Source organism: Centropristis striata, chromosome 11, assembly GCF_030273125.1.
Source record: "Centropristis striata isolate RG_2023a ecotype Rhode Island chromosome 11, C.striata_1.0, whole genome shotgun sequence".
Classification (NCBI taxonomy): domain Eukaryota; kingdom Metazoa; phylum Chordata; class Actinopteri; order Perciformes; family Serranidae; genus Centropristis; species Centropristis striata.
The window spans coordinates 4854326-4868152 of record NC_081527.1 but is presented as its reverse complement, the minus strand read 5'-3'; the positions used below and the strand labels follow the sequence as shown (position 1 = coordinate 4868152).

Below are 13827 nucleotides of genomic sequence, written 5' to 3'. Positions count from 1 at the left end.
AGGAAAAAAATGTTTGGAGTGGGGTTTTTTTTGTCTTAAAATAGACTAAATAAACATAATCTGAAGAAATGTTTTACTTTTTTTTTGTTGTTGTTGGCAACATTAGACCATAATGGTGCACAAGTAAAAAGAAAGTTTTTAAAATTAATTTTAACATCATTAATTTAATTAACATGTGTAAAAGACTCAGTAGCTTCAACAGGGTTTAAATTTAAAAACATTATAAAAGGAACTTTTTTAACCGGTTTCTTGTCTGAATGTTGCCTGTAGGAAACATTGAACCAACAACCCATTGAAATGAATGTCTTCAACAGTCTTGAAACTATCAAAAATGAAGTTTTACTCACCTATCAGTAGGAATATATTTATTTCCAGATGGAAAAGGGCCAAAAAATTACATTTTGAGTGATTTTTTGTGGCGCAAAATGGCAAAGCTGTTTCCTTTGGAAGGTCTGTAAAATAGTTTTTCAATATGGCTGCCAGGAGGTCATGTGACAAATTAAAGCATTGCTATTGGTTCCCTTTACTCTTCCTTATTTTTAAAAGTATTGCATCACTCAAAAACATGTGTTGTAGAAATTTGACAGGCCAAAAATGGGTATGTTGCCGTGGGCAACACTGGACCATAGAGGATTAAACCTCATAACAGAAGGCGTAAATCACATTATAAAGAGCTCTACCTTTACAAAATTAAAATGCTGCTTACATAAGTGCATCAATACAAATAATCTAATAATATATTTAGAATATACAAAACAATCTGAGTGGATCCATTCTGCATAACAAGTACTTTTACTTTTGATACTTTTACATTTTGATGCTGATACTTTTCTACTTTTAAGTTTTGAATGCAGGACTTTTACTTGTAGTGGAGTAATTTCACAGTTTGGTATTAGTGCTTTCACTAATTAACCCTTTATCAGGCAAAGAACTATATTTGGTAACTTCAGGTAATATTTCGAGAAAAAAGCTGCAAATTTACTAGATTAAAGTGGCAAATCTGCGCGAAAAAATGTGAAGATTTATGAGATTTAAAGTGGTGAATCTGCGAGGAAAAAATAGCTTTTTCCCCACTTTTTACCTCTTAAATCTGCAACTTTTTTTCTAGTAGATTTGCCACTTTAATCTAATAAATTTGCAACTTTTTTCTCAAAATATTACCTGAAGTTACCAAATATAGTTCTTTGCCTGATAAAGGGTTAAGGGGTCTGAATAGTTTTTCCTCCACTGACAAGAATGTATACATGAAAAAATAAGTCAGTTAAACAGTTACTACTTATTTTGTTGTGTCAAATCCTCTAAAACAAGAGAAAAAGACAGGAGGTATTTTTTTTTCCAAACTGCTTTTTAATATGGAGATACTGAAAGTACAGCTTACAACAAACAGACATAGACTCCTGATATATATAGCAACGTAAAGTTTTTAGTAACTGAAAAAGTGTTACAGAGATTACTTTTTGGACCAAACAACAATCATAATATTCACAAAGCTGAAGGGTCAAAGATCACACACAAGACCATGTCCTCACGGGGTTCACAAATACTGCAGCTGTGCTTCTGGTTCGACGGGACAATATAGTGAAAAGTAAATCACAATGACATGAGTGAGCAGTTTATCTGAATCACAAGATGAGGAAAGGGACAAAAGACTTAATATTCCCCACAGAAACACATTCAGTTTGTTGGCCTTGTGTGCTCCTCACAGAGCAAAACTTTTGCTTAGCTAATTTCCTCATTTATATCAGTTCCGTCTGTGACTGAAGGAAAGAATCTTTAAATATGAAACAGACCTAGGTCGGGAAGCATTTGCAGAGTAATTAAATTTTGGTTAGCTGGAGCCTCCTTTGGTGCCTGTTAGAGATCAGATTTGGTACATGGCACAACACGACGAGTACCAACATGTTTACACACTGATTAACAGTTATCTGAAACTATTCTTTCAGTGGACTATCCTGTGACTCACTAATTAGCTAATAATACCAAATTTGTTTAACCCTTTGATGCACAACATGGGTCTACAGTGACCCGACAGAGTTTTTATGTTCTATATCTTTGCAATAAATTATTTTCATCATTCTGTATTCCAGGTTATCCTCAATTAGTTTGTTTTTGATCATCATACATCCTAATTTCATGTTTTCCTTTATTATTTTTTTTACCTTTTTGTGTCACTACTCTTCTAATGCACAACATGGGTCAAAAATGACCCATATCCATTTTTTTAGCTAAGTAGCTTGCTAAGCTAACTACTTAGCTAACTTCTTGGCTAAGTAGCTTGCTAGGTTAACTACTTAGCCGACTTCTTGGCTAAGTATTTAGCTAAGTAGCTTGCTAAGCTAACTACTTAGCTAACTTCTTGGCTATGTAGTTAACTTAGCAAGCTACTTAGCCAAGTAGTTAGCTATGTAAAAATACAAAAACGGTTTTCTTCATAAAGTATGAGAAGCAAAATGGAAATAATGACTGTTGTTATCAAAAACAAGATATTTAAAGAATACTTGGAATATCCAATCATAAAATAAGTTGATTTCAAAAGATAGAGCACAGAAACACACAGCAAGCATTAAATAACATGGAAATGAATGCGGGTCATTTTTGACCCATGTTGTGCATTAGAAGGGGGGTCAATATGTTGTGCATCAAAGGGTTAAATGTGGTAAACCTTACCTATCTGCACCTGGTAAGTATAAAGCAACACGAAAAAACAATTAAAACATATCAGAATTATTTGACCCAGGTCTTCTACGACACATTGATACAACAGGGATATTCTTTTTTTTGTTAGAATGTGCATCAAACTATTAACAACTTGAGCCAGACAAAAGTAGTGCCGCTTTTTACCAAATCCAGAATGTACAAAAACTGGACTTCTTGAATATTTTCATCTTTATTTGTACATTAGCTGTCCTTTTTTTTTTTAAACACAAGACCAAGCTGATTGACTCACAACTTTCACATACAAACATATTACTCTGACTATCAAACTGACAGGCTACTTGAAATGTGTTAAGGAAGCAGTACTATGCAAATGTTCATACAGTTTCACCAAAAGGTAAACATTGATTGGAAACACCGGAACATTACCCAGTAACCCAGTACGCCGACTAGAGTTACGACCCTTCGCCAGGCTCTTCTCCAGCTTCCTCACCACTTCTTGGATCCACCTGAGATCGAACGGGTGATTTTGCAGACCGCGCTGACTCGTTCTCTCCTTGACTGCCGGCCGCTGGGTCATCACTGGGCTCGTTACTGGTGTTGAGGAAGGCCTGGTACTGGTTCCAGAAGCCTGCTGAGCTCCTGGTGGCAGGAATGTTCAAGGAAGCCAAAGATGTAGAAGAAGGAAGTTGGTCAGTGGAGGAACGACTACTCCGGGCTGGTGGACGCGTCGTTTTGGTTGCTACACCATGGTGCTTCATGTGCCCCTGGAAACATAAAGACATTTTTTAGCGATAAACAACATTACATTTTAGATTGTACGGTAGGGTTGACAGCCCATAGAGCCCCATTGTGGACCCGGAAATGTTGAGTCCACCAAAGTTTTGTGATGGAAATATATAGTATGGGTTCCCAGCATGCAGAAACTGCTAATTTGCATGTGTTGGGCAATTTGTGTAATTGAGCTAATTAGCATAAATCAGCATAATACCCTATATTGGTCATATTATGGAGCTGCTTGGCCAAATGATACAATGTTAGCATGTTTTTGAAAGACTTTAGAAAGGCCTGTTGTTCCATCGTTCAAAGATGTGATTTTATCTAAATGTGAGGAGCGACAGGACGACTGGGCTGAAGTTGTGAAGCTACTGGGAGTGAATGGTGTATTGGACCTACCCGCAGCTGAAGCCCAATACCACTCCAAGTGTTACGGTTATTGTGGAATTCAGAAATAACTTGAGGATCCAATTTATTCCTGAACACTTTTATCCTCCAAAAATCTGTCTAAATCGCCCCAAAAAACTAAAAATGTGACCAAAGCAGGTTTAATAGTGATTTTGAATCTTGAAAATGTCAGATATGGACTCAGCATCTCCAGTAACCCCTAAAACATACTGACATTGTCCATTTTGGCTCCTATAATATGATCAATATAGGTGACTATGCAAAATTATGCTAATTAGCTCAATTGCCCAGCATATGTAAATTAGCATCCAGCAGTTTCTGCATGCTGGGGACCCATACTATATATTTCCATCATAAAACTTTGGTGTACTCAAAATTCCCGGGTTCACCTTTCTGTCAACTGGACTAAGATGCATAATATTGGCATGTTATCTGTATCGGCCGATATCAGCTTGAAAATGAACTATCGGACATCAGCTAACACGCTGATATAATAAAGTGATTAAATAATGGGGTGCACATCATCTCTCTGTTGCACCTTGTTTGTAGCTCATAGAATTGTGCAGTGTAGTCTGAGCCCACCTATTTATTTATTTATGTTCTGATTAGGGACTGAAGCTGCTTAAATTTTTTGTCCTTTTTGTGATTTTGTTTGCACAGTGCAGATTGAGTCGTCACATATTGGGCTCCTGTTTTAAGTTAAATTTGAATTTAAGCAGCAGTCTGTAAGGTACATGTAGTTTTATTCAATTTGGGTTTAATTGCTGTACAGTTGCACTTTTCACATGTTCCCAGTGAACACAGGTTATGTTTACTTATTATGTCAATTGGGAAATTGGCCAAATTTGCCCTGATTGTGTGTAGTAGTTGTTACGGGAAAAAAATATCGGTAATCGGTTAAATGAGTTGTAAAAAATCGGCATATTGGATATTGGCAAAAAATCCAATATTGTGCAGCTTTATTTCTGTGCTTAACCTGTAAACTATTGGTTCAATCTCTTGAAAAAAGCATTGTGTTTCAACGGTTACTCTACCTATACATCTGTAAAATATTTTTATACATCATACAGATTATTTTCTTCACCTTCAGGCCACTGCGACTGGCATACTCTTTTCCACACTCAGCACAGCAGTAGGTCTTCTTCTCAGGACGAGACAGTGGAGATGGGAGGGTTGGGGCGAGGTTGATGGGTACAGAACCATCCAGTGCTTCAACTGGAGCCAATCCACTAATATTAACATCTTCCATCCGCTCTTCCCTCCCGTAGGAACCGAAATGAAAGCTCTGACGTGTCTCCCTTACGAAAGGGGCAGCTCTCTGCGACGAACCCCTTACTTCAGCACCGATAGCGTCAGCAGTATCCAGAGTGGACGCCATGTTGGGGTCCTCGTCAGGCACAGTTGCTTGGTCTTGCTTTGGTGTTGCTGGTGGAGAAGACTGGTCTTTGTCCTCCTCCATCGGTTCTGGTGATTGGGGCCTTGGGGAGGCGGACTCCGACTCCAAGGTTGGTGTTGCAATAACATTAGGAACATCTTGACTCAGGAGTGGGTCAGAGGATGTACTGGGGCTGGTGAAAGCAAAGGGGTCACCCAGGGCAGGTGTGCTCTGCAAGTCCTCCAGATTGGATCTGCAGCCAAGGAAGGCATCAGAAGAGGTAGATGCTTCATCCTCTCCACAGTCCACTTCCATAGCATTAGTTGACACTGCGGTTTTGGTAATACTGGAGGAAATTGGTGAGGTGTTGGATTTATTAAGCTGGGCATCGGCAGTAGCTTGTTGTTCAACTTGGTTATCTTTGCCAACTGGGGAAGCTTGATCCGTCTGCTGGGAGGCTGGTACAGGGGCACTGACACAAAGGACAGGGGGCTCCACACTGCCTGGTGGGGGAGATTGTGCGGTGGGGTTTATGAAGGGGTCAGGGCTAAGGTCAGAGGGGGCGATGAGGTCTGGGCTGGAGGACGCAGACTTGCTGGGGTTTTTGGTGACCTCAACTGATTTCGTAGTGCCAGATAAAGGGGCCGACCCATCTGCTGGAGTTTGGAATTGAGAGCTTGGGGCTGAGCTTTTGGAGTGCCCTGCTAGAGGAGGTGTTTTACTCGGGACGGTATTTGGATCAGTTGACTGGGAGTGAGATTGTGACAAGGGTTTGCCATTGGATTCAGCTGGCATCTCATGTGCAGAATCCTCCCCTCCATCCGTGGGCAACTGTCCACCAAGGTGCATACGGATGTGGTGCTGGAGCACGAGGGCATTAGTGAACTTGCGCTGGCACAGAGGGCAGGAGTTCTGGACACGTGAATTGGGGGGACGAGCATGATGGGTGGCCAGATGTGACCGCAGGCTGCCTTTGGTGGAGAAGGACCTGCCACATATCTTACAAGGAAAGGGGCGTTCTCCAAGGTGCGTAGCCTGGTGCAGGCGCAGTGCTCTGGGACAGCTCAGTACCCGGAGACACACCCCACATTGATTGGTTGTCAGGTTTCCAGCTGAACCTGTGATGCCTAGTGATGGTAGCAAGCCTCCTGCCATGGCATTTGCTGCATTGGCACTCATGCCTAGGGCTGCAACCATCTCATGGGTTAAGTTTGAAACAGATGTGGAAGCACGAGTCGAAGATGGTGGGGACGCCATGACGTATGTGGTTGAAGTGCTGGCATTTGTGAGACGACTGTTGGCTAAACTTGAAGAGGTAGTGGCACTGCCAGATAACATCTCCAGCATGGAGGAGGAATTAGAGGAAGAAGTCCATTGAGAAGGGGAGCGGGGTGCCTTCTCTAGCTTCTCCACCAGCCTCTGCAGCTTGGAAGTTTCAGATGTAGGAGTGGAGGTAGCCATGGAGGACGGCAGGGAGGATGCAGTGGTGGTGTTGGGTGCACCAGGGACTTTAGGAAAGGAAGAAAAAGGGAAAGAAAACTGAGAATGGCTGGAAGAAGCAAGCTGGTGGGAGCCAGGAGTAGAGGGTAGTGGAGTGCGTAGCAGGCCCAAGGCTGGATGGTTGTAGAGGGATGAGTGTGCAGCAGGGGTAGAGGAAGACGTGGAGACAGATGGGAAAAGGAGCTTAGGTAGGTGGGCTAGCTGGGAGTAGGCAGTGGAAGAAAGTATTGGGGCATGAGGTGGAGTGTTCTCATCAAAGTGCTGCTGCTTGGCACCCTTGAATAACCCTGTGATGGTGGAAGACGAAGAAAAAGAAGGGTTGGAGAGAAGGGAGGTGGCCAGAGAAGAGGTTGAGGTTGACGAAGAGGAGGATGAGTGGGATGAGCCGGAAGTGATAGAGGCTGCAGCGGCTACAGCTGCAGCCCTATTGAGCTGCAGGAGGGAGTGGGAAATTAAAGCCAGGTCTACACTAGGGGGCAGGGGCAGTGTTGAAGGGGTAGATCCTCCAGAGGCGCCCAGAGAAAAACCAGTGCTGGTGCCACTGGCCTCCACTTTATCACCACATGCTTCATCCTCAGGCCTGCCTTTTGGTTTCCTTTGAATCATATTCATGCTACTAGTACTGCTACCACTGCTCATGGTCTGTCCCATTTCTGATCCGCCAGCTGCCCCCAATGCTACCCCGAACAGAGAAGGTGGCAGGAGTGAAAGTGAGAGCTCTGGGTTTTGCTCACGATGACGTAGGAAGTGCACCTTTAGGTTTCCTCGCGTGGTGAATCGGCTGAGACACACTGGACACTGGTAGGGTCGCTCCCCTGTGTGTGAGCGTAGATGTATCTGTAGGGAAGAGTCGCTGCTGAACATTTTTCCACAAAAGCGGCAAGCATGTTGGAGGCGGCCGGAAGCGGTTGAGCTGGATGCAGAGGAAGAGTCTGCTCCTCCAGAGAAAGACTGCAGGGCGTTTTGGGGGTTTTGGACCATGGATACTGATGTGGGGAGGGATGAGTTCAGGAAGGACAGGCCACTGTGCCCACTCACTGACGTGGTATTTGAAGATTTCTCATGAAGATAGCGGTTGGGCAGAGCTAAAGACAAGGCTAGGGGATAAGTGGGCGACGCCATGGAGATGGTAGCAGAGGAAGTGGTGGAGGGAGCTGAGGATCGGGAACTCACCCTCAGATAACCATGAGACCCTGGAGTCCCTCCTGTTCCTTCCATCTGGGGCTTGTGGGGCTGCAGGATTTGAGACAGGGAGCTGCTTGGCTTTGTGGGTTTGTTGGCTGCCTGAGATGGGAGCAGTGAGGAGAAACATGCCAGGAGAGGAGCAACAGAGGTGGAGGGCTGTGGTGCAGTTGGCTGCTGGGTGGTTGGACTGGTTGCCCTTTTGCTGCCTTCTAGGCAGAGTTGAGGCAGGGGAGGGAAGAGATGCTGGGAGGGGGTGTCTATGGTATAGGAGGCTCCACCGAGGCGTAGCACCTGTCTACAGATCTCTTCTGTTATCTGCATCTGATGGATCTGCCTTTGCTGGAGCACCCGAAGCTCCTCCAGGATCAGGGCGATGCTCAGTTGGGCCCTCGAGGGAGCAGCTGAAGCCGAGGTCACTCCTGGGCTGGGAGTGGGAGTGACAGGACTCGGGGGGCCCTCAGGCACACGGCTAGGGCTCCCTGGGTGCGGTGGAGGACATAGGGAGGCGGAGGACGATGAGGAGGAAGAAGATGTGGTGGTGGTAGCTGACAGCCCCAACTTGGGAGACGCCATGTGTGCGCTTCGGGAGGGGTGGACGAAGGCACTCGCAGAAGACGTGGGATTGTAAGCAGACTCTTGGAGGGCAGGTGGTTGTTGAGTTTGGGGAGAGAGAGATGAGTAAGGGAAGTCAGGAGAGAGAGAGGGCTGGGGGTCTTTGAGAGGCTGGCTCAGTGAGCAGGATATTAGTGGACCCTCAGCGGGTAGAGTGGGGGTCTGAGAGTCCTCGAAAGATGAACGGAGAGCAAGGGGCAACTGGGAGCTTTGACGAGAGGACGATGAAGAGCACAAGGGAGAATCCAGGATAAATGGGATGGAGTTTGACTTCACTGCCAAGTTGTCATCTGAGGAAATTGGAAAAAAAAGAAAATCCAAATGTAATTTTTTTCAGTGTTAATTGCAACACAATCAAAGTTTAAATGATGACTTTACAAAAGAGGGTTTTTTAAAAAACTATTTTAACATTTCAAAGCACTTAGAAACAACTAAAAACAACCAGCAGTGAGTAGTACGGCATATTTAAAAGTAGGTGGTGACTTAATGTCTAGGAAATGGAAGAATTCAGTTGTCTAAGAGATGACTTTTGACCTCTGGGCTTTATGTCATCACCTTATCATTCACCATTGTTTTGGTTTCCTCTTTGTCTTGTCTATCCTCATCAACTGCAGCCTCCTGACCACAATCTCCACACACACAAACATGTCATGTATGCAGACACACACACACACACACACACACACACAGATTCCACTGATCTGCAAGAATACACTGCTCACCCGTAGAGGAGCCTACCTTGTTTCCAGGGCAACACGCACAAGACAATGGACTTTACAATAAAAAGAAGCCACATCCACACACTAAGACACTCTTCCATCGCTGCCCCTCTCTCTTTCTTCCTTCCTCCATTCAATCTGTCTTTCTTTCATCTCCCTAAGAGCCCTTCCCCCAGTCGCCCAATGGGGTGCTAAGGGTTAGGCCCTGGACACTGTACTGGGGGCCTGATTGGCTGGCAGACTTGACCTTAAACACTCCGAGGTCGCATTCCTGATACGGTTTAGGATCAGGCAGAGGAAGAGAGGTGGCGTGCAAAGAAAACAAACAGCCCCGCGGACAGACATGATGACTCACAGACCATCAACAAGCTAACTTAGCCCCAAAAAAAGCATGGAGAGACAGATGTGAGGCACATACACACAGCATACCTGCCAATGCATAAAAGAGTGAACACTTTGTATGCACAGGGTTGCTCATGCACACCCCAACACAAACAGAACTTGCTGCTGTTTGCTTGAAAGCGACAATTTTATGACACAATGTGGCCCCTGCTCCTGTAACTGGAGTGAACAGACACAAATGCACACACTTGCGTGCGTGCACACACTCACACACACACGTACACACTTCTTCATGGGTATGTTCATGCTTCAATGCCCAGCAACAAAGCTGAAAGGGGACAATGGGATCTAATGCTATTGCAGTTAGAACACCTTATACAGTGCCTCACAAAGTTTCCTTTTCCTTGACCTTCTCATGCTCATCTCTTTTCTGTACCAAACCTGTATCTGGCTTTCTTGTAACAAACTTTCAAATTCACTGTACTTTGTTGTTTTTTTCACCACTTATTTCTCGAAGGATTTACTGTATATTCCCCCGATTCTGGGTGGTCTGTGTCTTTGAACCTGGCAGTGATGAGGAGTGAAGACATTTGGGTTTTTACAGGGCAAAGAAAGCCGCTAGAGGCTGCAACCACAGAGAATGAATTAAAGACAGTCTGCAGGCCAATTATTTTAACAAGCCTTTTAGCCTTAGCATTCAGGAATAATAACATAATGCAAATTAAAATGATTCAACTGTTTAAAAATTATAGTAAGAAAACATTTGAGATGATTATGGAGACTAAATGATCACAGTCAATTAAAAACAAGTCTTAACTGTCCATAATGGTACTTCTCTTCAAATTCCCAAACTGGTATTTCCCACATTAGGTTCTATGCATGCGTGGTCACAAGTCAATGCAAATCAGTTTTAAGCCTTCATTAGAATGATTTTCTAGATCAAATAACACACTATGACTATAATAAGCAATTATCTGGCACAATCTCTGCATGCTGATGACAAGTGAATTATTTGAGGCCCAAACTTCCCATCCAATGTGAATCCAACCCCACTCAACAATCAGTAATCTGTTGGTATATGGTCTAATTCTCACCATGCTCAAGTATCCGACAGGCACCGAGGGTCAGGTTCATAAGCTGCTGGGGTCGTTTCTGTTTCCGACGGGACATGCTTCTGCAGGATGGGACCGACGCAGGGGCGCATTGGCCAACACACAACTTTTATTCTGTCTCCCTGCGCACTGCAAAAAGGTAGGTATCTAAATTACTCAGAGGCAAAAAAAAATAAAAAAAATCAAGAAAAACTAAAGTATCATCTCAAAAAATGTGACATTTGATGCTCCGGATTGATTATAGTCTCAAAGCGTGTCCACGTTGGTGGCATTGTGGTGCAGAGAAAGAAAAACAGAACCAAAGTGCCAAAGAGGCATGTGTGACAGTTTTCTCTCAACAAGGCTCCCTTTTCTCAAAACTCACCGTTGGCCCTCCTTCTACACGCACACACACACACACGCACACACACATTCACTCACACACACACACACACACAGCTCACTTGTTCATCCACTACTTTGCATTCAAATGGCGAGTGAACACCCCTTCTTTTGAGCCAAGAGTCCACTGGCTCTCTTTAGTAAACCCTCATACATTGACGCTCAAGTTCATCACATAAAAGCCTTTTTGCCTGAGCTTTGGGTTATTGATATGAGCCTATAAAATGTGAACGTGACCGTGTTTCCTGTGCGTTAAAGGGGGAAAACTGTGCGCACAGGTGGGCGCCAAAACCAGCGCGGTTAAATTAATTATTATGGTGGGGTTTTTTTAACATTAAGAGCCTGACATATGGTCTCAGAGGCCACTTTGTCACACATGCACAATGCAAGTCCGCCTCTGAAACAGGCTCCTGTGTGAGCTCAGTAAACACAGCGGCTGAAATGAGGTGGAATTTGCAACAATGGCGTAGAGGGAGCACAGCTGAGTGAACATCACCCTCTCAGAGCCTCTCCAACACATAAGACCACTGACTGGAGGCACAATGCTCCCTTTTCACCCTCATCCCGACTGCTCACCACGTGGAGAGAGGTAGTGAAAGAAAGACACAGCCAGAGTGAGGAGGAAAATAATTTTTCACCCGGGCCCTGTGACACCCCCCACCCCCCCACCTATCCCCCTGTCTCTCTGAGACTTGGATAGAATAATAAAATACATCCGAGCTTTGACATAAAATGTGAATGACAAGGGAGCAGTCAAATCGGGTAGTGATTAGTGTCTGGCTTATTTAAAATACATGGGCTATTCCTTTGTTTGCCTGTGGAATTCTGATTAAATTTAATAAAATAGCCTACACTTTAACTCCGGTACTTGTGTCATTTATGTAGTGGGCCTGTGGAGACTTTTCTATGCAAACCGAGCAGTGATTTCCGTGCATTATTAAATTATTGAAAATAAAATAATTGGACTATAAACATGCCCGTCGTTGCGTAATCGATAATATGTTGTCAATGAGAGAGAAGTGTTAACTCTCATAGTTGTCAAACAGTCAAAAGAAAGCATATATCTTGCTTTTTTTAACCCGAACTCTATTGTGCCAACAACGCATTCGTATTTTTCGTGCCATCTTGCCAATATGTTCGCGTGTATATACGACGGTCGGACGCTTTTACACGAATGTTTGGAAACAAGCGCAAAAATACGGCGGTGAGATGCGCGTCCCCGCTACTGTACGGCGACCTGTTGCACGCCACGCGCGCTCCCACATCATAACAAGTTATGATTCATAAAATATTATGACTTCTCGAAAAAATACAGTCCCGGATGTGCATTTCCCTCACAGGCCGCTCGTCGCCGACACAAATACATTTGGAATAAGCAGGAATAGAGCACAAAAACAACTTACCATGTTTGAAACGATGATTTTTTGGCAGCGATATTGTGTAATGAGACGGGGGAAGAGCTCAGGAGCTTATGTTGGGGGAAGATCGGCTCCGTCTCTCAGCCGGGACACTGGCGCAGCAATTCCCTATTCACTCCCAGGGATGCGCAGTCGGACAGCCGCATTTTTTTCAATTATTTATCTCCGTCGCAAATCGCGTTTCTTTCTCTTATGACAAAAGGGTTATTATGTCTGAATGTATTTACTCATAGTCCACCACGGGCAGGAGGAGAAGCAGGGGCGGTGCAGATAGCTGCAGCTACACGGGGAGGATTATTTTTCTTGGCCGTGCGTGCTGCTCTTCCTCCTTTCTTTGTATTTGTCGGGCCTGCTCCTGTCAGGCCTGTCTGCGCTCTCTGCGGTACTGTCTCTCTGTCTCTCTGTCTGTCTGTCTGTCTGGCGAGCTGTCTGTCTCCCTGTCTCTTATAATTAATGGCCCTCGCCGCCAGACGGTCCTCAGGGAAACAGTGACCACGGTTACCTCCACATTGGCTCTCAGTGTGCATCTGACACAGGAGAGCAGGCCCGGGCTCTACCAGCTTACCGCCCGGCTCAATCACTCTCAGGCTGATTGAGGATTATTACAGGTGTGCATGATTGCTCCCCCCACCCCCCACCACGCTGTCATAACAAATCATAATTCATATTTTTCATATTTTTAATAAAAAATCATATTCAGACTCAGTTAAATCGTTTTAAGTGTTGGATTATTGTTGGATAACCCAATATAAAGTGCCTTCTTCTTATAGGTTTTAATGAGCTATTTTGGCTCTTTGACTCATTATTTGGAAGCAGCTTTATCTAACAGACACAATGACCCCACAGACAACAGCTCCAACCTGTTAACTCGATGGAGTCTGATAGGGCTGTTTGGTTTGATTTTGAATCCTTTACGTGTCTTTTTGTGTCTTTTTTGGTCATTTTGTGACTTTTTTGGTAATTTGTGTCTTTTTCGTGTCTTCTTTGGTCATTTTGTGTCTGTTGTGTCTTTTTTTTTAGCTATTTTGTGACTTTTTTGGTCATTTTGTGTCTGTTGTGTCTTTTTTTTTTTTAGCTATTTTGTGTCTTTTTTTGTCATTTTGTATCTTCTGTGGGTTTATTTTGGTCATTCTGTTGTCTCATTTTGTGACTTTTTTGGTCATTTTGTGTCTTTTTTGGTCAATTGTGTCTTTTTTGTGTCTTGTTTGGTCATTTTGTGTCTTTTTTGGTCATTTTGTGTCTGTTGTTGTGTCTTTTTTTTGTCATTTTGTGTCTTCTGTGGGGTTTTTTGGTCATTCTGTCATCTCATTTTGTGTCTTTTTTTTTGTAATTTTGTGTGGTTT

The 13827-nt window shown here is 43.8% G+C and overlaps 1 protein-coding gene across 1 annotated transcript; it reads right to left on the bottom strand.

Annotated features, from left to right (window-relative positions):
* Positions 1-1324: 1324 nt before the first annotated feature.
* Positions 1325-13085, bottom strand: sall2 (spalt-like transcription factor 2). The gene is made up of 4 exons (XM_059344641.1): positions 12470-13085; positions 10668-10814; positions 4925-8802; positions 1325-3422 (listed from the first exon to the last, which is right to left on the bottom strand). Exons 2-4 carry the CDS (start codon positions 10741-10743, stop codon positions 3111-3113), a joined length of 4266 nt encoding a protein of 1421 aa, XP_059200624.1. The 5' UTR covers positions 10744-10814; positions 12470-13085; the 3' UTR covers positions 1325-3110.
* Between the last annotated feature and the right edge of the window lie 742 nt (positions 13086-13827).

Excerpts from the sequence above, each read along its gene's own strand:
- sall2 (XM_059344641.1), bottom strand. The coding sequence starts at position 10,743 with ATGTCCCGTCGGAAACAGAAACGACCCCAGCAGCTTATGAACCTGACC. Across the intron at positions 8,803-10,667 it reads CTGTCGGATACTTGAGCATG|ATGACAACTTGGCAGTGAAG; the intron begins GTGAGAATTAGA and ends CAATTTCCTCAG. Across the intron at positions 3,423-4,924 it reads CCAGTCGCAGTGGCCTGAAG|GGGCACATGAAGCACCATGG; the intron begins GTGAAGAAAATA and ends TTATGTTTCCAG.